The sequence below is a fragment of the Sciurus vulgaris genome (genome assembly GCF_902686455.1).
Source record: "Sciurus vulgaris genome assembly, chromosome: 9".
NCBI lineage: Eukaryota > Metazoa > Chordata > Mammalia > Rodentia > Sciuridae > Sciurus > Sciurus vulgaris.
Genome location: NC_136469.1, coordinates 77,469,903 through 77,496,012, shown reverse-complemented (window position 1 = coordinate 77,496,012; position 26,110 = coordinate 77,469,903). Strand labels below are relative to the sequence as shown.

The window sequence follows — 26,110 nt, the reverse complement described above, 5'->3', positions numbered from 1 at the left end:
TAGGGATGAGGATACAGCTCAGCAGTAGAGATTTTGCCTTGCATGTAGGAAACCCTGGTTTCTATCCCCAGTACTTGGAGAGGTAGGGGAAACCATGGCTTTTCTAAATCCTTCCGAAATCTTCAGTCTTGGACCATATTCATTTGACAGCCCGATGACAAATTCAGGCTACACATTTTGTTCTTTATGAAGCAGTAATCTTACTTACTTTTTGTTGCTAAAAATAGTAGTACATAAACATGGTATTGCTTGATTTTCTAAAGAATTATCACTTCTTCCTTGTATTTCTTGCAATACAGAAGTACTTTTTATACCCAGTTAATAGCATGTTACACAGTTTTGCAACTTACTTTTTCATATGACTAAATAGCTTAGTGATCTTTGTGCCAGTACATATATACATACATTTCTATTTTCTGGCTTCATCATAAAGTATGTAGTCAATGACAGACAATGTTGTGATGATTATGCACAGGGCAAGTACATGTTTAGATTAAATTCCCAGGTCTAAAGGAACATACTTTAAACTTTTTGGTAGAAATTATATATTGCCCTTTAATTTTATACTAAAAAGAAAATGTTCATGAGTGCATGATTCCTCACATAGGTATTACCAAGTTTTTTGATCTTGCCAATCTGATAGATGAAAAATGATATCTGATTTTAGTTTTAATTTATATTTCATTTGTTATGAATGTTCTTGAGCATTTTTTATGTGTTTAAAAAATCATTGTTGAAAAACCTGTATTTTTCTTTTTGAGTGAATTATGTATTTATGTTCATTGGTCATTTTTTGAATTGTTCATTCTTTCCTTGGTGAATTGTGAAAGCTTTTCATATATAAAAGGTGACTAACAAAAATTTGTTTTCAAAATTTTTGGCTCTGTTTATGAAATTTTTTTCCAATTAAAAAAAGTTTCCCAGAAGCTTAATTTGTTTGTGTGTATGTATATATATGTCTGTCTTGTGCGTGCCAAGCATGCGTCTTTTTTAAAATTCTTTTTAAAAATTTTTTTTGGTTGTCAGTGGACCTTTTTATTTTATTTATTTAAATGTGGTGCTGAGAGCCAGTGCCTCACACATGCTAAGCAAGTGCTTTACCACTGAGCCACAACCCCAGCCCCACGCATGCATTCTTACCACTGAGCTATAACCCTAGTCCCTAATTTTTGTATAAATTTATTAATCCTTCTTTTTTGGCTTCTAGGTTTTGTTGTATGGCTTAGAAATGTCTTTCCTACTCTGACATATATGTATATAATAACATATAATATTTATAAATGTATATATAATATATAGTCAAAATACATATGTTGTATGTACATATACACACATTTAACTATATGTTATATATAGTACATATGTACATACTACATATATATTTTAACTATATATTAAATAAAATATATTTTATATATTAAAATTCAATTCCTTCATTTTTTTTTTGAATACTTCTGATTCTCTAATACTTTGGTGTTAAGACCTCTTTACTTTCTGAAAAATTGAGAACCCTAGAGAACTTTTTAAAAAATTTTGTTTATATACCATATCTACTTTGATTGAGGATTGACTATATTTTGATAGGCAAAAATTAGATCATAAATTGTGATCTTTTTTCACTGAAGAAACATTGTAAAAGTATTTGATGCTCATATGTTTCCCTTAGGACAGCAGCGTTCTCGAATGTTGGCTACTCTTTTTAAAGATGAAAGGTGCCAGCAACTTGCTGCATATGGGATCCTAGAGAAAATGTACCTAGATAGGATCATCAGAGGAAATCAACTGCAAGAATTTGCTGCCATGCTGATGCCTCACCAAAAAGCAACTACAGCTGATGGTAATGATCATGTCTTACACATATGTAGGTATAAACTAGTGGAAAGTATGTTAGATTAGAAGCATCTTGCTGCCTTTTTATAATATTTCTATATAACCACTTTCTGATTAAAAAAGAGGAATATTATATTGACTGATGAATATGATACACAGACATGGGCTTGACCTATTTTTTAAAAATATTTTTTAGATATTGATAGACCTTTATTTTATTCATTTATTTACATGTGGTGTTGAGAATCAAACCCAGTGCCTCACACATGCTAGGCAAGTGCTCCACCACTGAACCACAACCCCAGCCCCGACATATATTTTTAAATAGCCCCTGTTGTAAAGCATTTTGTGAAATAATGCAGGTTTTGGAAACTTGTGAAAGCAAAAGAAATTATACACTATACTGATAATCCTATTTTTAAGGAAAATTCAACCGTTGATAAATAACTCAATCTTAAACATCAGATTATAATTATCCAGTTCTATTTTAGGGCAAAATTTGACACAGTAGCTTGCCCAAGGTTACACAAGGTGTAGTGTTGCCAATAAGAATAGAACTTAGTGTCATATTTCCTAGTAATCGGATGAATCTCTTCAGTCAAATCACCTGGCCCGGAAAACTGTTCCTTGTTGAAAACAAATTGTTTTGTGTACATTTTTATACAGAGGTTTTTAAAGTAACTTGTAATGGTAATACACATGATACTAAAAAATATAGGTGTAGACAATTAGAAACATGGAAAATATCAAGAAAAGCATGCACATTGGTTAGGCTTGCTGCCTTGAATTCACTGTCATCTTGCATCAAAGAGAAATTAACTATAAAGAGTCAGCAGTAAAGCTGACTAGATTTAGCTACAAAGTGTAGTGACAAGCTGAAGAATGCACACTTCACCCAATCTTACTGTTCTGTGTTAGACCAGATCAGTGAAGGGATTGTATTGACTTCCTATTAAATTTCTTTTGTTTAATTGTACTTTAAGAAGCTAATTCTCATTTTTCTATGTAAATAAGATATTTTTTCCATAGAATTTACTTTATCCAGGTCTTCAGGAAAAAATTCCTTTAAGGTTTTAGAATTAGTTCTGATTCTTCTGAGCACTTAGTTTTTAACCTTATTTAAACACATTGGGAATTAATAATCTGATCTTATTTTGCTTGGCTGCTAGAAAACTTTAAATTTGTAGACTGTCAGTGTATATATTGTTTTGATTGTAACCAGTCTTGCTTTTCTTTTTTCTTTTTTTGGTAATGGGAATTTAACCCAGAGACACTTTACCACAGCTACAATCCCAGCCCTTTTGAAAAAAATATTTTTTTCTTTAGAGACAGGGTCTCAATAAGTTGCTCAGGGCCTCACTAAGTTGCTGAGGCTGGCCTTGAACTTGGAATCGTCTTGTCAGACTCCTGAGTTGCTAGGATTACAGGCCTGAGCCACAGTGCCCAGCTTCTCCCCACCCCCCTTTTTGGTGTATTCTGAGCAGATATGAATTTTTTAAGTTGTCTGACACACCAGTTAAAAGCTGGACAAAATATTTAAAAGCTGCTGAATGTGATATAGTTGAGCTTCAGGTATAACTTTGACTTTAAGATATAGTTAATTAGATAATTCTTTTTAGAAAAGAAGAATATTCCCTTAGTATCTCTGAGGAAGAAATGATTCTCACATGGGACTGTATACAGAGGAAATATGTGTCTTACTCCTTTTTCTTGTTAGACCTTATTCTTTATCTTTCTTGGGCATTTTGGTTTACTGGTATTCTGATGCTAAGCTTGCAATCTTTTTTTTTTTTTTTTTGGTACTGGGGGTTGAACCCAGGTGTATTATTTCACCGAGCTATATCCCCAGCCCTTTTTGTTTTTTATTTTGAGACAGGGCCTCCCTCAGTTGTTGAGGCTGGACTCAAACTTATAGTTCTCTTCCCTCAGCTTCCTGAGTTGCTTTAATTACAGGCTTGCACCACCATGCCCAGCTCTAAGCTTTTGATCTTAAAACAATTTTTATTTTGTTTTTGGTGGTTTTTAATATTACCAGAATTGTGCAACATTATTCCTAACCTATTTTCTGTCCTATAGATTTATCTAATGTGGACATTTTAAATAAATGGAATTGTATAATATATGGTCTTCTGTGGGTGACTTTTTTCACTTAGCATAATTTGTTTTCAAGGTTCAGACATAACACACATTGGTACTTCATTCCTTTATATTACCAAAGAATATTCTATTACAGAGATGTACCATTTTACTTATTTGCTTTTTATTTGATGAGCATTTAAGTTGTTTTTATTTTGAGGGCTATTAATGCTACTATGAACTTTCACATGAAAGTTTTTGTGTGATATTTTTTCAGTTCCATTGAGTATATACCTAGAAATGGAATTACTGGATCTTATGGTAACTTTGTTAGTCTATTTTTTTTTTTTTTTTTTTGGTACCTGGGATTGAATCTAGGGTTGCTTAACTACTCAACCACTTCCCCATCCCATTTTACTTTTTATTTTGAGACAGGGTTCAATTAAGTTGCTTAGGGACTTGTGGTTGCTGAGTCTGGCTTTGAACTTGTGATCCTCCTGCTTCAGCCTCCTGAATCCCTGGGATTACAGGTGTGCACCACAAGCAGTCTTTTAAGGATCTGCCAAGGTGTTTTTCCAAAGCAGTAGCTGCATTTTATATTCCTTCCAACTGATGTAAGGTTTCCAATTTTACCACAGTCTTATCCATATTTGTTATTATATTTCTTTTTGATTTATCCATCTTACTTGGTGAAGTGTAAGGTTTCCAATTTTACCACAGTCTTATCCATACTTGTTATTATATTTCTTTTTGATTTATCCATCTTACTTGGTGAAGTGGTCTATTCATTGTGATTTTGATTTGCTCTACTTTGGTAGCTAATAATGTTGAAGATCTTTTCATTATGCTCATTGGCCATTTGTGTATCTTCTTTGGAGAAATATCTTTTACATCCTTTACCAATTTTTCAATTGGGTTATGTGCCCTTTTATTATTAAATTGTAAGAAAACTTTAGATATTCTCGATACAAATGCCTTACCAGATAAATGATTGAAAAATATTTTTTCTCATTCTGTATATTGTCTCTTTACTTTTTTTTTTTCAGTGCTAGGAATTGAACCTAGGGCTATACCTCTAGCCTTCTTCACTTTTTTTCTCACTTCACTTTTTTGATGGTATCTTTTGAAATATGAAAGTTTTTAATTTTGATGAAGTACAATTTATCTGTATTCTTCTTTTGTTGTTGTCCTTTTTTGGTATCATGTCTAAGAAACCATTGCGTAATCCAAGGTCATGAAGATTTACTCTTATTTTCTTAAAAATTTCATGATTATAGCTCTTATATTTAGGTCTTTGATTCATTTCGAATGAATTTTTTAATATGGTGTGAGGTAGGGGTCTAACTCAGTTCTTTTGCATGTGTATATCCAGTGGTCCCAAAAACATTTGTTGAAAAAACTACTACTTCTTCCATTGAATTGTCTTGGTACTCTTGTTGACCACCAGTTGACCATAAATGTGAGAGTGTATTTCTGGACTCTCAAGTTTTGTTCCATTGAATAATATATCTACTCTTATGACAGTACTACAATGTCTTATTGCTGTATTTTTGTAGTAAATTTTTAAATTGGGAAATATGGGCCCTTCAACTTTGTTATTTTTAAAGATTACTTTGTCCCTTCTGGGTTCTTTCAATTTCCAGATTAATTTAAAAAAAAAAAAAAAAATTTTTTTTTGTAGTTGTTGATGGACAGAATGCCTTTATTTTATGTTTATTTTTATGTGGTGCTAAGGATCGAACCCGGAGCCTCACATGCTAGGCAAGTGCTCTGCCACTGAACTACAGCCCCAGCCCTTCCAGATGAATTTTAGAACCATCCTGTCAATTTCTACAAAGAAGCAAGCTAAGATTTTGATAGGGGGATTGCATTGAACCTATAGATTAATTTGTCTGGTATTGCCACCTTAACTATATATTAGCCTTTTTCCACTTACTGAGTTATTTTTAATTTCTTTCAACAATGTTTTATAAACTATAACTTTTATATTTTTGTTCCTAAGTACTTTGTCCTTTTTGATGTTATTTTAGACACAATTTTTAAAAATTTAATTGTTCATTGATGATATATATAAATATGATTGATGTTGTAGATAGATTTTTATAACTTACACCTTTACGAGATTTCAGTTCTGCCTCTACAAAAATACTGTTCCTATTTCTTTTTTTAAAATATTTTTTTAGTTGTAGATGGACACAATACCTTTATTTTATTTATTTATTTTTACGTGGTGCTGAGGATCAAACCCAGTGTCTCATACATGCTAGGCAAGTGCTCTACCACTGAGTTACAACCCCATAGTCCTCTACTGTTCCTATTTCTGAGCTACTAAATTAGCACAATAATAATTTTCCTGGTTATAACAGCAAATTTTAAGAAATAAGATTTAAAAATAACTACAACATTTTTGTTTCATTTTCCATTCACAGATACACTTCTATTTTTGTTTGTTTGTTTTTATTTGTAGTACTGGAGATAAAACCCAGAGGTACTCCACTACTAAGCCACATTCCCAGCCCTTTTTATTTTGTAATTTTGAATCCAAATGGTTAAATCCATTCACTTAGTAAGTACCTAGCAATCACTAATTTTGTAAATGCTGTTTTACTTTTATTAAATTGTATGTTAATCAGATTGTATCAAATAAGGAATATTGGTTATTTTTAAAATATTGATAAGAGAAATAAAGGTAATGATTTTGAGCAGAGGAGAAAATTGGTAAAAGGGCTAGTTATTATATCCCTAGAAATTTTCAGAAAAAAAAGATGCATCTTTTTAAAGTATAAAACTAGTTTTCCGAGGCTGGGGCTATAGCTCAGTGGTAGAGTGCTTGCCTAGTGTGCATGAGGCACTTGGTTCGATCCTCAGTACCACATAAAAATAAACAAATAAAGGCATAAAACAACCAATAACATTAAAAAAAAAAAAACAAAAAAACTAGTTTCAAATATTTAACTCTTATTTATATTTAAGGTTCCAGCATCTTGGACAGAGCTGTTATTGAACACAATTTGTTGTCTGCAAGCAAATTATATAATAATATTACCTTTGAAGAACTTGGAGCTCTTTTAGAGATCCCTGCAGCTAAGGTATTTTCTTGATTCTAATACATAAAAAAGGAAGTTAAGACCCTGAACTGTTGAAGTAATGAGAAAATAAAATACATAATTGACAAATATTGTCAATTGCTACAGCAAAAATAAAACTACAACACATAAAAAGCCTCAAGTAAATGAAGATAAGTTATTTAAATGTTAAAATACTTTTGTAATGAAATTGCCTTAGTACTTTTGGTTTTTAAATTGTGTTCTATGATAAAGTTACCTAGAATGGAAAGCTATTGACTTCCAGGTTATGACACCCATTTCATGAGGATATCTTTGTTTAGTGTTTAGTTATATCTGCTTCATAATGATTTCTGATTTATTTAAAATTGATTTTGATACATTCATGTCTTCTTTTTGCTGTGCTAGATTAACAGAAAGGTTAAATATTTCATCTTTTTGAGAGAATGATATGGCAATACCCAAGGCTATTCTGTTGCAATTTCTGTGCTTGGTTTAATTTTAAAAATGTATCTTAAATATATAGGAGGAATTTATCCTAAGTAATTTAATTTCATAAGGATTCGTTGACCATATATAAATTTAATTTCATATTTAGGATTGAATTACTAGGGAATTTTAATTTATTGAGACTTACAAAAATTTTTATTTCACTTTTAGATGTTGGTTGACCATATAAAAATTCCAACAATGTACCAATAGTATATAAAGGGTGTTTCAGTTATCATTTATAAAACATTCTTTTAATTTTAAATAGTATTAAAAGTAAACAACTTTACTTTCACCTTACTTGCAAACCTTAAAAGTCACATAGTTATAAGTCAAATTCCCCTTTTAACTGGTAGTGAAATTTCAATTTAGAATTTTCTAACAGTTTCTTTTTGGGAACCAAGACTTAAGTTACCATTTAAAAGATGGTTTCTTCTTAGATTTTGAGGTATAATCCCCTGCTGACCCCTAAGGGAAATGAATGTACTTTAAACAATATATGTTAGTTATAGTCTGTTAGGAATGATTTATGATTGCTTTTGAAGAGAGTCAGAATTAGTAAATGACCCACAATGCAGTCTGCTTACACATAGTAGACATTAAATATGTCTTCAGGAGCTAGATGGAAGATCTTTTGCTCCCCTTTAACTGTCTTTTAAATCCTTTTATTCCCTTTTGAATTTGACATTTATTCCTTCTTTCAATTTTTTTCTTAAAATATATAACTTTCTTAAAGAGTTTTTGGGATAATAAATACTGTGGAAATTGAAATGAAATAAAAACTAGTTTCCCCAGAGGAAGAAAAATTTTTAGTTTCATTTTGAGCAGAGGAGAGAATTGATCAGAGGGTTATATTCTTGTTTAAAGTCTCACAAGAACATATCCAAATTGACTTAAAATAATGTTATGCCCAGAAAGAATTAGGAAAATAGGCACATTTACAAGATGTATTTTTCTAAAGGATGGCAGATGAACTTATATGTAAAGCTTAGAGATATATGAACCAAAAGTTTTTAATTCTCTTATATGTGAATGACTTAGATGTGGTAAGTGAAGTTTTGAGAACTTGTTTTTTTTTTTTTAAATAGGCAGAAAAGATAGCATCTCAAATGATAACAGAAGGACGTATGAATGGATTTATTGACCAGATTGATGGAATAGTTCATTTTGAAAGTAAGAAGTTTTGTGTATTTCTGTTGTGTGAAATGGCATTGTATGTTGCATATGTATGATTAAAATATGTTGAATAATTTATTTTGACAGAATTTTATTACTGGAATAAGCTTATTTCTAAGAGAAATAATTTTAAATAAAAAGTTATATTCATGAATCTGCTTAATGCAGCATTTTCTAAACTAAGGAAAACATTGAAATTTGAATTTTATCAGTTCACTCAGATACTTATCAATCATTTACTGACCTCATAAGATGTATTGGGCATGTGGAAATGCCAGTTGCATTTCCTATTCAGCAACTCATTAAACTAATGGAAACCAACAGGTAAGTGGATCCTTTGATTTTGTTATTGCCTGATATCTTTTCAGCTTTTTATTCCCACATCCGTTACATCCTGGTTTTTGCTGTATCCAGAACTGTTCCACTTGTAAAATTTTAATTTGAAATACCTCACTCTGACCATAACCTTTTCCCTTTTTCTCCGTTGGTCTGTCTTTTACTTCCATTCTAGTTACTCCCATTTCACAGCTCTTCCTTGGCCACATGGGAGTACATTGGCTTTGTACTTCCTTCCAGTCAGTGAAACCCTTTTATTTGTCTTTACTTTTCATTAATATTTAAATGTACTCAGGTCACTCCCATTTAAAGAAAGAGCCTTTTATCTTTGAGGCTTCATCTTGACTTTCAACAAAATGAATAGTGTTACTCACTTTCCTTTTTGAACACCTCACTACAATCACTACTGCTGCCTTGACTTCTTTCTTCTTCAGCCCGTTTTCCTGCTTTCCCAGGTATTTGCAGTCATTTTAGATTCTGTGGTACCTTTAAATATTGGAGTTACTTATGGCTTAATCCTTGGCCTTTTCTATGTAACACTACTGTGTTTCCATAGGTAATCTCATTTAGTCCCTTTGATTCAGCTACTATCTGTTTGTAGAGGATGGTTAGATTTACCTTCGTGTCTATCTCTGATTCCCAGGCCCGAGGCTTAGTTCACTATTAAGGTGTTTGTACTTGATTGCTTCATGGGCAATTTAGAATGAATTCATATCCAAAACTGAATTCATTATCTCTCTTTCCTGTATGCTTTCCTGTAGACTCTTAGCCATTCAAAAACTGCAGTGTTCACTTTCTCCAACATTCATTGTTCTTAACATCCTCCTCTTCTTCATTGCCCAGAAACCTGTCAGTTTTTCCACTGACATGTGGAATCTTTGTGCTTTTCTTCATTTTGTACCATCTGCCAACCTATTCTGAACCCTACTATCCTAACCTCTTCTGATCTTCAGACATAGCCTTTTTCCCCCTTCAAATCTACAATTGCTCCTTTCTGATCTTTTTTTTTTCTACTGGCCAGAGTTATTGTGATCTTTTAAACTTGCAAACATAAAAAAGAAAAATTTTAAAACCCCAAATGATTGAATCATTCTTGTTTGCACTCTAACAAATGGCTTCCCTGTTGCTTGTTGAACAAAGTTCTACAAAGTTTCCAAAATGCTATTCCTGGTTCTTTCTAGTTTTCTCTTGCCAAACCAACCACAAAAGTTTTTGTATTTTTTTCAGCATTGTAAATTCCTGCCCGTCAAACATCCCAAATATTCATCCTCTTTAGCAATCTCCTTTTTGTCCCTTGTCTCAATTTGAACAATGTTAATCATTAATGATTTTCCTATCTTTCCAGATTAGGTGTGGCTTTATATGTTCTTTTGTCACCCTGAATTTCTCCCTAGCATAATCTTAATTATTTTCAATTGTGTATCTTTGTCTAAGTGTCACTTGCAGCTTCCAAGCTGAGTTTCCTGATGGCAGATATTAAGACTGTCATATTTTCCACAGTATATTCAACATCTAGTGACTAGCACACTGTGAATGAGAAGTAAACACTGTAGTTGATGAGTAGCGTGGCAGAGGTATCACCAAGGAAGGGTCATTTAGATTAATTTATATCAAGTTAGTATAAAATATTTTTCTAATTTTCTTAGATCTTAAAAAATTATAATGGTAAATAACAAGTAAAGCATTACAATGATAAATTTATAAAGCACTCATAATATCTTTCCACTTCTACTTCTTTTCCTCTAATCTAAGGTCTGTGATGTAACTAATATTGTCTGTCAACTTTGTGTGTCTTCCCAGATGCTTATGCAAGATATATGTAAAAACATAGATGTCTTTTTTAAAAAACTTTTTTTAGTTGTCAATGGACCTTTATTTTATTTATTTATATGTGGTGCTGAGAATCGAATCCAGTGCTTCATGCATGTTAGGCAAGTGCTCTACCACTGAGTCACAACCTAGCCCCCCATAGATGTCTAATAAAAGTGGGATTACAAGTGGGCTGAGGTCACGGCTCAGTGGTAGAGCACTTGCCTGGCAAGTGTGAGGCACTGGGGGTTCCATTCTCAGCACCACATATAAATAAATAAAATAAAGGTCCATCAACAACTAGGTATATATAATACCTAGTTTATATATATATATATATATAGTGGGATTACAAGTTCATATTTTAAAGTATGTAGTATTTCAAATTGCTTTTTAAATTTATTGTATTATGGACATATTTTCAAGTTATAAAATAGCAATGTAATTTGTTTTATAGCTATATAATATTTCATTGAGTTCAACTCTTTAGCATTGTCAAGTGGTTGTCTTTTTTTTTTCCATTACTACTGAGTCTGGCCTCGAACTTGCCTCATCCTCTTGCCTCATCCTCGTGAGCCACTGGCATTATAAGCCTGAATCACCTTGCTTGGCTTCCTTGCATATACCTTTATGTACTACTACACTTATTTCTATCGAATCGTCTTAAAAGTAATATTTTTGCATCAAAGGATATGTGTATTTTTACTTTCAAGGGATATTATCAGTTAGCTTTCTAGAAAAGTATGGCCATTTAGAATTCCACCAGTATGAGAAAATGAATCTTCAATAGCTGGATATCATGGCTTTCTAAACCTTTTGCCATTTGATGGGGGAAATGACATTATTTAGGTGTGCATTTCCTTGGCATTAATGAAGTTTAATAACTTTCCATGTATTTGGCATTTGCCTTTCTTTGAATTAATATTACTTTTTCTTGTCTGTTTCCTCCTTCCTACCATACCTCTCCTGACCTTCCAGCATCTATTTTTTATAGTTTTTGGTATATTGTTTTAACTTTGTTTTATGTGTTACTGGTGTTTCCCCTATCATGTCATCATGTCATTACAAAGTGCATATTATAAATGTATTTTCTTAAACTGTTGTGTAGCCAAATATGTCAATTTTATATTTTATGTTTTTTGAGTTTCCTGTATTGAAAAAGTCTCTATGTTAGGATAAAGCTAGTGTTTTCCTAAAATTTCTTCTAATATTTGTATTTATTATTATATATGTAGAAATTTAATCTATCTACAGTTTATTTTTGTGGTTGATTAGGGTATGATCTAATTTTTTTCTAGATGAATAACTAATTATGCAAGTATAATTTATTAAGTAAAGTATCTTTTCTGATAGAATTGTGATCTTTGATATATGTTGGGTTCCACATACATGTTTGCATATACTTCATTCATGATCTGCAATAATGTGGTAATAAGTTTATTATAAATGTTACTATTGGTAAAAACAACCCCCCCATCACTGCTTTTCATTTTATGGAATTGAAATCCCATAACAAAAGTAACCATTTTTTTTTTTTTTTTTGGGGGTGCTAGGGATCGAACCCAGGGCCTTGTGCTTACAAGGCAAGCATTCTACCAACTGAGCTATCTCCCCAGCCCCCAGAAGTAACCATTTTAAAGCAAACAATTCAATAGCACACACTCCATTCCTATGTAGTGTACCTCCATCTCTAGTTTTGGAAAAAATTTTGTTGCCCCAAAAGAAAATCCATGCCCATGAGTGTTATTCCTATTCTTTCTTCCTGGCGCTGACCTATTGCCTTCTGTCTCTATATTTACCTATTTTGGAATTTCTTATAAATGGAATCATCTAAGATGTGAACTTTTCGTTTTTTTCATTCAGCATAGTTAGGTTTGAGATTCATCCATGTTGTGGCATTTCAAAATTCTGCCTCTCTTTTTCATTTTCAAAATTATCTAGGCTATTCTCAAACACCAATCTTCTATATTAACTTTAATGACTTTGTTCTGGTCATAAAATGAAATAGGAAAAAAAATGAGATCATCTTGGGGATTTCATTAAATTTCTGTAATACAAGGGAGGATTGATAGTTTTATGACATTACATATTTCTACTTGGATTATGATTTGTATCTACCCAATTTATTTTGTTTCCTTTATTATGATTTTATATATCTTTTCCCATTAAATCTGTGACCCTTTTTGGCAATTTTACTATTCTTCTGAATGAGACTTCCCTTCATTTTTTCCTTCTGTGGTTTTTTTTTTTTTTTGGTACTGGGAATTGAACTCAGGGGCACTTGGCCACTGAGCCACATTCCCCAACCCTATTTTGTATTTTATTTAGAGACAGGGTCTCACTGAGTTGCTTAGCACTTCACTTTTGCTGAGGCTGGCTTTGAACTCTCTTGATTTTCCTGCCTCAGCCTCCTGAGCCACTGGGATTACAGGTGTGCTCCACCTTGCCCAGCTTCATTTTTTTTTTTTCAATTCTAACTACATTTTGCTAGTACAGAGAAAAATCTGGTGAATTCAAGGTAGTGTTTTGGGTGGTTATTATTGGGTTTGTTTGTGTTTAAATGTTATTCTTGAGTCAAGCGAGGCAGCCTTGAATATGCAAGTAGATTTATTTTCCCCAGTAGATGGCAGTGTTGTATGATCAGAAACCTGATAAGGGAAAAACTGCTTTCCTAAGAGGTGTGTGTGTGTGTGTGTGTGTGTGTGTGTGTGTGTGTGTGTGTGTGTGTTTATGATTGAGGTTAAGTTAGCTGACTTTGGTTTCCAAGAGTTAATAACTTTGTATATATTTTATGTTTTGTTACATACTTTGTTAGTGGTTTAAGTTCTTAACTATTGCTTAGTTAGCTTACCTGCTTTAGCTAAGATTTTTGGAAAACACTTTAAAAAATGAATATTACTTTATTTATCTTTTTAACTCCTGTTTGCTATGAATACAAAGGAGTCATTTCAGTTTTTTGCATTATTTACTTTTTTTCTTTAGCACGAGAAGCCCTGCCAACATGGGACAAGCAGATCCAATCACTTTGTTTCCAAGTGAATAACCTTTTGGAGAAAATTAGTCAAACAGCCCCAGAATGGACAGCACAAGCCATGGAAGCCCAGATGGCTCAGTGAACCCTTACAGAACTTCTGTACACACTACATCTTTTTCCATGTTGTGCAGATTGATTTCACTTTCCCTCCAAAGCATTTGCATCATGACCTTATACATTTCAATCCCTTTTATGCTGGATTCCACTTAAAGAAGACATTAGAGCAGGAAGTACAAGCATTTAAAAATATGTAGTTCCCATATATTCAGGGTCCGTGTATTGAGCTAATTCAGATGTTTTGGAAGCTTTTTCTTTAAACAAAGGTAAAAATAAATGGCTAAAAAGTTTGGGATTTGTGATAACTTTGTAGTCATGTAAACTTAAGTGCTTTGTGCCTCTCCAAATGTGGTTATTCTAATAAATGGAGAAATGAGCCAAATAAAAGTAGTTCTTTGTTTTTAATTAGTGAAAAGTATTTTTTCCTCCAATTCAGCGGATATCGATTTTTATTACAAAAAAAAGAAAAGCTATAATGCCTGTTCTCCAAACATTCAAAGTGTCCAGACATTCAAAGCTTGGAGTTGTATCAAGTATTAGAACACACAACAGAGGAGGTCTTTATTTAGTAGGAAGAAGTCAGGGAAGGCTGGTTTCTTGGAGTGTGATTTCAGCTGGGCCTATAGAGAATATGGTGAAGGACTTTTTTAAAAAAAGTATAAAAGTTATAAATCATACTCAACAAACTAGATGTAAAAGGAAACTACCTAAAAAATTTCACAGCTAACATTAAGCTCCATGATACAAGACTGAAAACTTTTCCTCTGAGTTCAGGAACAAGACAAGGATGTCCACTTTTACCATTTCTATTCAACAAAGTCCTACAGCTTCTAGCCAGAGCAATAGGCAAAAAAAGTAATAAAAGGAAGTATTAATATTATCTCTGATTGCAGGTGGTATAAGCTTCCATGTAGAGAACCCTAAAGATTCCACAAAAACCCTGTTAAATTAATAAGTGAATTCAGCAAAGTAACAGGATACAAAGTCAACAGAAAAAATCAGTTGCACCTCTATACACTAAAAATGAACAATATGACAAGGAAATTATAAGACTAATTCTTCTGACAATAAAATACTAGGAATTAAATGGAAATACATCTGATGTGAATGGACTGGAAGATTTAATACTCTTAAGATGTCAATACTACCCAGAATGACCTATAGATTTAATGTGATCTTTTTCCAAACCTCAAGATTATTTTTGCAGAAGTGAGAAAACCTATCCTGATATTCACATGAAATATTAAGGGACTATGAATAGTCAAACAACCTTAAAAAAGAACTCAGCTGGAAGACTTATACTTCCTGATATTAGATCTTACTATGAAACGCTAGTAATCAAAACAGGATAACACTGGTATAAGGGGAGATATATAAACCAATGGAATAAATAGAAAGCCCAGAAATAAATCCTTGCATATGTGGTCAAGTGATGTTTGAAAGGTTGTCAAGATCATGGGGAAAAGAACAGTCTTTTCAGTCAACATTGTTGAGAAAAGTGGATATCCACATGAAAAAAAATAATGAAATTGTACATTTATCTAACACCACATACAAAAATTAATTCAGAATGGATAAAAGATATAAATGTAAGACTGAAAACAGTAAACTTTTAAAAGAAAACATGGGCACTAAACTTCACATTGGACTTGACAATGATTTCTTGGATACGATACCAAAAGCATAGGTAACAAAAGAAGAAAAACACAAATTGAACTTTATAAAAACTGAAAAAAAATCTATGCATAAAAATGTAACATAAACAGAATTTTTAAAAGCAACCAATGGAATGGGAGAAATATTTCCAAATCATATATCTGGATATAGATTAATATTCAAAATATGCAGAGAACCCTTAAAATTCAGCAACCAAAAAACAAACAGCAATTCAAAAATAGGCAAAGGACTTGAATAGATGTTGAGTGTCTAAAGATTTACATGCAGTCAATAATCACAGGAAAAGATGCTCAATGATGCTGACCATTAAGAAAGAGCAAATAAAAACTACAGTGAGATACTGCTTCACATTTGTTAGCGTAGGTACTTAAAACAACACTGAAAATAAGTGTTGCAAGAACGTGGAGAAAGAGGATCTCTTGTATACTGTAGGTAGAATTAAAAACTGGTGTAGCAACTATGGAAAATTTGGTAAGGATGTTAGATTGGAGTACCCTTGTTATGCTAATAAGGTGACTCATGGTGACTCATGCTTCCAGATGAGGGCTGGTCACTAGAAATATCATCCAGGTGACTCAAGAGTAAGGACTTTGGCTCAGACCAAATTCCTGGGAGAGGAAGAGGACTGGAGAATTGACTTCAATCACATCACCAAGGACTTAATTAGGTGTGCCTATGCAATGAAGCTCCAATAAAACTGTGGATATAAAAGTTCAGTGCATCTTCCTGGAGTTTTCAGAAAATAATTAAAAATAAAATTAACATATAATCTGTACCATTTCTGGATACATAGGTGAAGGGATTGAAAGTAGAGTTTTGAAGAGACTTGTGTGTGCATGTTCATTTATTTTTTTACAGTTCTAGAGGCTGGAAAAACAAGATCAAAGTGCTGGCAGCACTAGTTTCTCTCTTTGGCTCTCAAAGTGCTGCCTTCATGCTGTCATCCCTCACTGTCTTCTTTCTTTGTGCCTCCCTGGTGTTGCCTCTTCTTTTAATAAGTCTCCTATTCCTACTGGCCTAGGGTCCCACCCTTATGATCTCCTTTAACCTTAATTACTTCTCCAAGGGTTCAATCTCCAAAAGCACTGGGAGTTAGGATTTCTCCATATGAATTTTTTTGAGGGGACACAATTCAATCCTTAATATAATAGAATCATATGGAAAGGAAAGGAAATCCTGTTACATGCTACAAAATAGATGGTCCTTAAAAATGTTCTCACAAAATCTACCAAAAAAAACCAAAAAAACAAAAATTGAAAAAAGAAAAAAAAAAAAAAAACCTGCTCCTATTTGAGCTTAGAAATTGTCCCCTCTCCGGCCCCTTCTGACCACATGGTTCCTGCCACAGGCCCCTGAATCTCTGCACCTGGTTGTTCGCCCTCCCGAAATGCCTTCCTTCTCTCCCTCTGTAAGAGCCAGTCTTACCCATCCTTCTGAGTCCATCCAAAGTGTTCTGTCCGACATTTGTGCTCTGACCGGAGAGTTCATTTCTCTTCTGTGCTTCTCTAGCTCTTTGTACAACACACTATATTACAACCTGCATCTTTGTTTCAGCCTGCCCCTTCCCCTAAACTTAAGCTCTCCAAGACTCTGAGGCTCCTGCCCTCTCTTCACCCATACCTGTGACAGAGCCTATGCATAATAGATCCAGTAATGTTTGCTGAATGAATGCAGGTGTGCAAAAATGGGAACAGACTATCATGGCTCAGCTGGATTTGCCAAGGCCACCTTATCTAGTCTTGGCCAAGTCAGGTATGCTTATCAATAGTGGCTCACAGGATGACTTTAGGTGGCACTTGGATGAACCTACATTTTAGAATAGTTCTAAACTCACTTTAATGTGTTCTAGAAAAATTACAACTGCATCTCAAAACTCTCCAGTGTTATGGGTCTCATTGCTTTTCATGAGGCTAAGTAAAAAATCAATGAGCCAACTTAACTAAAATGAAATAAATAATAACAACAGCTATCACACAGATGTGGCCCAAACCCAAATGACTGAAGATGGAAAGACACTGGGCTAATCTTTGACCTCATCCTTGAGCTAAAGTGTTCATGATGTTTAGAGGATGGAATTTTCCATAATTCCTTTTACTTTTTGGTCTTTGCTAGCAGGAAGGGGAGGGTGGACTGGGGAGAGGAAGTAAAAGCATCCTTAACCACAAAAAAAAAAAAAAAGTATATGAGTGACTTTCCATTTTCGGTCAATATGTAAAAAGCTCAGAAGTCAGCGTGACATCCTTACAGCACAAAAAGAGCTAAACAGACTGAAAATCAGTGACTTTTCTTAGGTTCATTACAGATTGAAATCACAGGGCAAACCACCTTCAAAACTAGAGAAATTGGCAGGTATAGAGAATCACAGTTGAGATCAACTAACTGGAAGAAGAAACTGCTGGAGCCAGCAAGTGGTTGGAACACTAAAACTCTAACTCTTGACAATAGTAGAGACTGAGTGTGGACTAGCTTTAGTTAAGACTCTAGAGTTAACCAAAGGAACCCTAATAGGTTCTCATGACTGAAATTGGGATTCCCTTGTGTTTCAAATAGGGCAGGGAAGGGGAAAATAACTATTATGAAAAACAGAGGGGAAAAGTAACTAACTTTGAACCTAGTCATTTTGCAAATGAAAGACCTGCCTTTTAAGGGAAACTACTTTGCCAAATTCTTGCCTGACCTAGAGAAAGAAAATGTAGATATTTCTAGCTTCCTTAAACCTTTCTTTCACATAAGGGAAGGAATAATTAAGATACACTACTGAAGGTGACAACCAGGGACTAAACTAAAAAACAAATATGTTATAGAAGGCTTCTCAAATACCTTACTACCACGTCAATAGGAATCCAGTATAATAACTGGATTATTAAAATTACAAAACTCACACTCTATTTAAGAAGGAATTCTTAGGGAAACCCAAACTGATGGAAGAGGGGGAAAATGAGAATCCTCATTCTGTTTTAGGTAGAGCAAACAGTCTAGGCCCTGCCCAGATTAACAAAAGCTTCAAGTAAAAGTCTAATTACCTGTTGCCTGATAACATCATGTCTGGTTTTTAACCAAAAAACTAGAAGACATGCTGATAGGCCAGAAAACATCTGAAGAGGTATATGAAGCATCAGAACTAGACTAAGAAGTGATAGGGGTGTTGGAATTATCAGACCAGGGATTTGAAACAATTATGATTAACATACCAAGAGTTCTAATGGAGAAAGTAGACAACATCCAAGAACACAGGGATAATATAAGTGGAAAGATGGGAACTAAGAAGCAAAGTGCTAGAAATAAACACTACCATAGAAATAAATGCTGTTGGCAGGATTATCGTTAATAGGAGGTGACTAAGAATCCATGAGTTTAAAGATATGTCAACAGAAACTCCCCAAATTGAAATACAAAGAGAAAAAGAATGAGAAAAGTGAACAATATCTAAGAGGTATGGAACAATTAGAAAAAGTGTCATGTATAATGGAAATACCAGGAGGAAAAGAAGGAGGGAAAGGAAGAGAAGAAATATTTTAAATAATAATGGTAAGAATTTTCCAAAATTGATACACACCAAACCACAGTCCCAGGAAGCTCAAAACATTAAGAGCTCAGTGGTAGAGTGTTTGCCTACCTTGCATAAAATCCTGGGTACAATACACAGCACCAAAATAACCAGCCACCCCCCAAAAACCTCAGAGCCAAAATGAAAATATTAAGTAGGGTGAATACCAAACAAAACCTACACCTGGTTATATCATATTCAGACTGCAGAAAATAAAAGAGAAAATCTTGAAAAAAGCCAGAAGAATAAAACACCTTATCTATGGAAGAACATGAGTAAGAATTACATTGGATTTCTCATCAGAAGTCATGCAAAACAAGAGCAAAGTGGAAATATTTAAGGTGTTGAAAGAAAAAACCCTACCAGCATAGGATTTTATCCAGCAAAGATATCCTTCAAATATTGCAACAAAAACTTTTAAGAATTTTCGGTCTGGAGGCCTGTCTTAGGAAAATGTGAAGTTCTTCAGACAGAAGTAAAATGTAAAAATTAAAAACATTTACATAAAGGAAAATCAGCAGAAATAAATGAAAGCTAAAGGAGTATTGTAAAATTTTTAATCTAATAGATAACTGTTCAAAGAAGTAATAGCAACAATGATGGGTGATTATAACATATGGATAAGAGGAATAATAATGGTGTTGTAAGGAATGGGAGTAATGAATTGAGAATACTCTTTAGTTACCTGCACTACCATGAAACAATAGTGTTCTTGGAAAGCAGACTTAGATTGGTTGGAAATGTATATTGCAAACACCAGGGCAACCACTACTATTTTTTAAAATTATAATTGCTATGCTAAGAGAAAATGGAATCAAAATGCTTCCTTAAAACTAGAATGTCAATAATACAGCATCAAATTATGTGGGGTAAACCAGAAGCTGGACACCATGGTGCCCACCTAGAATCCCAGGGACTCAGGAGGCTGAGGCAGGAGGATAGCAAGTTGCACGTTAGTCAGCAATTGAGCAAGATCCTGTCAAAAACAAAACAAAACCGCCCCAAAGCAAACAACAGCCTTAGGGCTAAAATGCAAGGAGAAATAGATGGAGTCACTACAATAGTTGGAGATTTCAACATTCTCTGTCAGCAATATCCAGATATAGGAGACAGAATTACTGTGGACATAGTTAAGCTCAACCTCTCAATCAACTAGACATAATTGACTTATATAGAGCACTTCATACAACAGCAGAATCCACTTTCTCAAGGTCATAAGGAACATTCACTAAGACCACAGCCTAGGTCATAAAACACACCTTAACAAATTTAAAAGAACAGAATTTACACAATGTATACTTTCAGGTCACAATAGAATGAAACTAGAAATTAATAACACAAAGATAGCTGGAAGATCCTCAAATACTTGGAGATTAAATAACATGCTTCTAAATAATACATGACAAAAAAAGAAATCTCTAGACAAAATTCAAAATATTTTGAATACAATGAAGATACAACTTGTCAAAATTTGTGGGATATAGTACTAGAGTGATATTTATAGCATTGAATGCATATAGTCGAAAAAGAACTAAAATAAGCTTCCACTTTAAGAAATTTGAAAAAAAAAGCAAATCAAATATCAATTAAGCAAGGAAAAACAAAAATGAAAAGCAGACTAGATAATTGATAAGACTGAAAGTTGGAAATTAATAGAGAAAAATTAATGAAACCAAAAACTGGTGCTTTGAAAATAAAATTGGCAAGCTGAAACCTAATCTAAGATAAAGAAAAAAAGAGAAGATAAATTAATAAAATCAGAAAGGAAAGAGGGGCCATGAATATTCAAAGGGTAATAAATATAAACTGTTCTGTTCCCACGAACTTGATAATCTATGTGAAATGGACCAATTCCTGAAAGACACAATCTGCCATAATTCACACACAAAGAAACAGACAATCTAAACAGGCCTATATCTGTAGGAGCAATTGAGTCAGTAATTAATAACTTTTCATAACAAAAAGCATAGTACCAGATGGGTTCACTGATGAACATTACCAAATATTTAAGAAAGAAATAGCAGTTCTGTACAACTGCTTCCAAAAAAATAGAAGCAAAATTGCTTCCTAACCCATTGTCTGATGACAGCCTTGCCAAAACCAGACTGAATTCACTGTAAGAGAAATTATAGACCCATATTTCTCATTGATGCAATTTTTTTTTTTTTTTTGGTTCTGGGAATTGAACCCAGGGCCTTGTGCTTGAAGCAAGCACTCTACCAACTGAGCGGTATCCCCAGCCTGTTGCAAAAATTCTTAATAAAATAATAGCAAATCAAATCCAATCATGTGTTAAAAAAAACTATATACTACTACCAAGTGGAACTTATTCCAGGTATGCATAGCTAGTTCAACGTTCAAAAATCAATTATAATCCATCACATTGATAGGCTAAAGAAGAAAAATCACATGATTGTACCAGTAGCTACAGAAAAAGTAGATCTATTGTAATGGAAAAGAATCAAAGTAACACCATTTCTTTCTGACCTGACTCCATTGTATGCTTGCTTACAATGTTTTCCTTTCAGCTTCCTGAAGCTGCATCTATGTTGACAGTATAGTAGGACCTTCATGCCCTGATGTATAGCAAAATGTCTCTGAAATGTGTAATCAAAACAGCTCACTCACGTAATCAAAATATCTGTCTAAATAGAGTCTTTCTGACCTACATGTACCTCAATTGTTCTTGTGGTTTTTGCCTTTATAAACTTTGTACTTCCGAAATTCAGGTGCTGGGAGTTCTTTGAGGTGTTAGCCTGCTCCCAGCTGTAACTTGTCTGGCCTGCTCATTAAAGAACCCTTTCTTCCCTTTCAATTTGGCTCAATATACGTTGTGGTGTATAATTCTTGAATACTCCGTAACACTATCATCCTTAAAGAAAAAAAGGACAGTAACACCAAGTCCCTGAAATGCCCCTTTCAGTTCACAAGGACCTAGCTAAGTCTGGAAACTATGAGAGCCTGTCAAACTATGAGAGCCAGTCAGGTCCTAGATATGCCTAGATAAGTGTTATCTAGGAGGACACTGACTCCCTCACTGTGCTGGGACCTAGGGCAAGTTAATGTTGTCTGTAGAAAGCAGCTTTAGGGTATGTATGCCATGACAGCTGCTCCTTGGGCTGCCAGTCACAAGGAACAAAGCAAATGAAGCAAATTAATGATGTCACTGCTGTGACCTGGCACATGAAACCACCAAATAATTAGAGACAAAACAAAACAACAACAACCTCCTCAAACTAATAAGCAATTGTGGCAGGTCACAGGAAATCAGGTTAATAGATGAAAGCCAATTTCTTTCCTATATACCAGCAACAAACAATTGGAATTTGGAATTTAAAAAACGTGTGCAGTGGAGGCAGGACATATTGGGAATTTTGACATCAAAGAAGTAGCAGGAGAGTGGGTTAAAGAGGTAAATTGAAGCTACGTTGTGAAAGACCAAGGAAAATTTTACGTTCTATTTTATAGAAAATTTACAAATTAACTCATCAGACACTAAATAGGATGGACTGGAGAGAGGGCAAGGGGAGCTGGAGCTAGCAGAGGTGAGGATACTAGTTCAGAGGTGATAAACATCATTTACCAAAGAGATAACAAGGACTACATTCAGGGCAGTGAAGACAAAGAGGAGAGGATAGATTCATCCCCTCAGTAAATGATTTGATAGGTACCTGGGTGCTGGTCATTTTCTAGGCACTGAGGAAACAGTAACAAATGAGATCACCCATTGGGGGTTTCAAATGGAATTTAAGGAACAGAACTTGGAGTCTGATTGGACGTGGGGACATGGGAGAAGGATATGATGAGACAATGGAGATTGATATCCAGACTTTTCACATTGAACAATTAAGTGATATTGTTAGACCTGTTGGGTAAAGATGGACTTGTTCAGTAGGCAGTAGAAGATCTTGCTCTGGTCACAGATTCATGTATCTTCTTTGGAGCTAGTAAATCAAATGTCAAATAGTTGGGTTTTTAAAACTTTCAAAATGAAGCCCTTTGGTATATTTTATTTTCAAAATTTACATAAAACATTTTCCAATAGTCTAGATATTTTTCTCATATAGCCTATCCTGCCGGAAGCCATCTATGAGCTATGTGTGAAATGGGTGACGTTGGAGCCATTAAACAGAGAATCCCTGTTTTGGGAACTCCCAGGCAGAAAACCCCCTGGTGGAGAATGCCAACTCAAGCTGGCACCCTGTTCTAGCTCACAGCTCAAGTTCAAACACAGCCCCAGGGATCAGAATGACCTGCCAAGAACCAAATGCCAAATAACCTGTTTACTGCTAGTGTAAGGTATAAAGCCACCTTTCTCTCCCGTTGCAGGAATTTCCCGCCTCCCAACCACCTGTCAATCTGCCTTCCACCCGCCTCTTATGTTACAGGAATTTCCAGCTTATGCTGCTGCCATCTTGCTGCCTCCCACGTTATGTTCTAACATGTTATTGGTCCATCAGTCAGTCTGCAAGAATTCTCCTCCGCAATTGGTTCCTTCCAGCCAGCGAAATTCCAATATCTGGGAGAAGCCATACGCCATCTTTTTCTTTTTCCACCCTAGCGGACCTTATCGGTCCCTATAAAATAAAGTCTTTTGCGTGAGATCTCGTGTCTGCGGAGTGTTTTTCTGGGAGCTACCGGCGAGCCACAACTGAGCCAGCGACCCCTAACAGCTAGACCCCTGCCACACCAAGAAGCAAGTACAGAAATGAGACTCCTCCCACACTGAAACCTTATACCTTCCAATCCCCTTTGATCTGTACCACCATAAATAAACCAGAGATTCTGTTAGAGCCAGACCCTCTGGACGGCTCAACCAATCATGCCCGTGCTTTAAAAATATTCTTGTCTTTTGGTCTTATTTTCTGATATATTACTTTCATAGCTTTTATTTCGTAGCCAGCCCATCTCTCCAATGGGTACCCATTCCCTTGCCCACGTGGGATGTGAGTGAGACTACCCTTAGACTGTCTATAGCTACAGATGGATGCTTCTGCCTCAAGATGTAAACATAAGGGAAAAATTAATGGCATCTCCATAATATTTTCTGCACACACTGCTGCTGGACAGAAATACAAAATTACAAAAGAAAGACAGGGTCCCGCCTTATAGTCTCGCAATCTCTTTTTCTGCAGTTCATGAATCTGATGATATGGTGACAATGTACATAAGGAGATTTTTATTTTCATTGAAGGAGACATGGGAAAGATAGGATGGAACTGGCAAAGTTCAAGGATAGAAAAAAGAATGCAGAGGAGAGCCCATATGCCTCACCAAAAGATAGCAGGTACCTGTAACAATTTCAATGGCATCACAGATAAGCACGATGGGTTGGTTTCCAAATACTCCACTTCTATTTGAAGTAAAAAATTATGTGGGCCTTTGTTCACTTGAATATTGGTATCTCTATGTGTAGCATAAATATATGCATTAAACACAAATTTGTGAACAAAGACAAGAAAGATCTCACAAATTTGTTGCGTTTCAAAAGAGAAATCTGCTCAACATTCCTGAAACAAGAATGTGTAATACTCCCAGACCTAATATGGTCCAAGATGATATCAGATTTGACACGAGAAGCTGTATTATTCTCAAATGACAAGAACACCAGTGATGTCAAAACAAACCATGTCATGGGAAACCAACAACACATCGTCAAAAAGTACTTAACCCTGGGGCTGGGGTTGTGGCTCAGTGGTAAAGCACTTGCCTACCATGTGTAGAGGCACAGGGTTCGATTCTCAGCACCACATATAAACAAAATAAGGGTAAATCAACAACTAAAAATATATTTTAAAAAAGTACTTAACCCTTTGAAGTGTTTTGCTTATTCCACCAAAATTAATTGTTGAACAGATCATGAAAGTTGCTTTTTTGTGTAGTGTATGAAAGGATATCATATTTGCCTGATGACCTATTTATAGAATGGCTTATATATGTGTGAAAGATACTATATTGTCCCAGTATCCTATACAGGACAATCTGTATTTCGGTCTTCATGATAACAAAGGATATATAAGCTCTAGATTATGATTTCCAACTGATTTTAATGCACCTGTGTCAATTACGTTGAAATATATGCAGAATTGACAACTGGGGACTTAATGGCTTAGGGTAAATCCAACTCATTTTGATAACTGAAGTTCCAAAATCTCTGCACAGCTATGAGTTCATGGTTGTCAGCGGCTCTTTGATCCTCAGTTGGGATGATCTTCTGTCACCCAAGTCTCCAGATTTTTGGAGATACAGGTTTATTAGCAGTACTAGGAATTGAAGCCAGGGGCGCTCTACTATTGAGCTACAACCCTAACCCTTTTTATTTTTCACTTTGAGATAGGGACTCCCCTAATTGGCCAGGCTGGCCTAGAACTTGCAATCATTCTGCCTGAGCCTTCCGAGTTGCTGAGGTTTTATGCATGCACCCCTGAGTCCGGTGGAAATACAGTTTTTGGTGTCCTTCCTGGCATATAGGAGGCAGGTGAAGCTGTAGGAGTAGATGATGCTACCCAAGAACACTTGGCATGAAAGGGTTGACCCAGGATAGAGCGCTCTGAAGCACTCATGTCTACACTGGGAGGAAGGCAGGGACAGTGCACTCGAGTTCATTGAGTGCCTACTAAATTCCAGGCTTTGATGTTCATCTCACTGAAATTTCACAATTAATCTATAAAATAGATAGTTTTGCCCCACTTCTCTTGCCCCTGAAATGAACTCAGAAGTTGAGGAGGACTAGGAGAAATTAAGAAGTGAGATTTTTCCTTCAGGGCAAAATGTTGCAGATGAATCAAATAGAATAAGAAATGTGGAAAAAATTGTCTCACACATTTGTCCATAAATATTTAACTTAAATTGTGTCATACTGCATTTGATAATGAAATTTTTATTGCTTCCTCTGATACCTCATATTCAAAACAGAAGAAAAGCAACAACACAAAACCCTTGAGTATGCAGTTGGGAAGCCAGGCATTGGGTGTCCTTTGCATAAAATCTTGCTTTGTTGGCATTGCTTAGACT

General features: G+C 34.6%; 1 protein-coding gene across 2 annotated transcripts in view; it reads left to right on the top strand.

Annotated features, from left to right (window-relative positions):
* The window catches only part of COPS4 (COP9 signalosome subunit 4), a 32,741-nt gene extending 18,464 nt beyond the window's left edge, over positions 1-14,277 (top strand). Inside the window, exons 7-10 of one of the 2 annotated variants that reach the window (XM_079153313.1) lie at positions 1,667-1,837; positions 6,880-6,995; positions 8,549-8,633; positions 13,764-14,277. In XM_079153313.1, coding sequence (XP_079009439.1) covers positions 1,667-1,837; positions 6,880-6,995; positions 8,549-8,633; positions 13,764-13,897 — 506 coding nt within the window. In that variant the 3' untranslated portion in view covers positions 13,898-14,277. The remainder of the gene's footprint in view (positions 1-1,666; positions 1,838-6,879; positions 6,996-8,548; positions 8,634-13,763) is intronic. The other variant, XM_079153314.1, reaches the window with a different exon arrangement.
* The last annotated feature ends 11,833 nt before the right edge of the window (positions 14,278-26,110 follow it).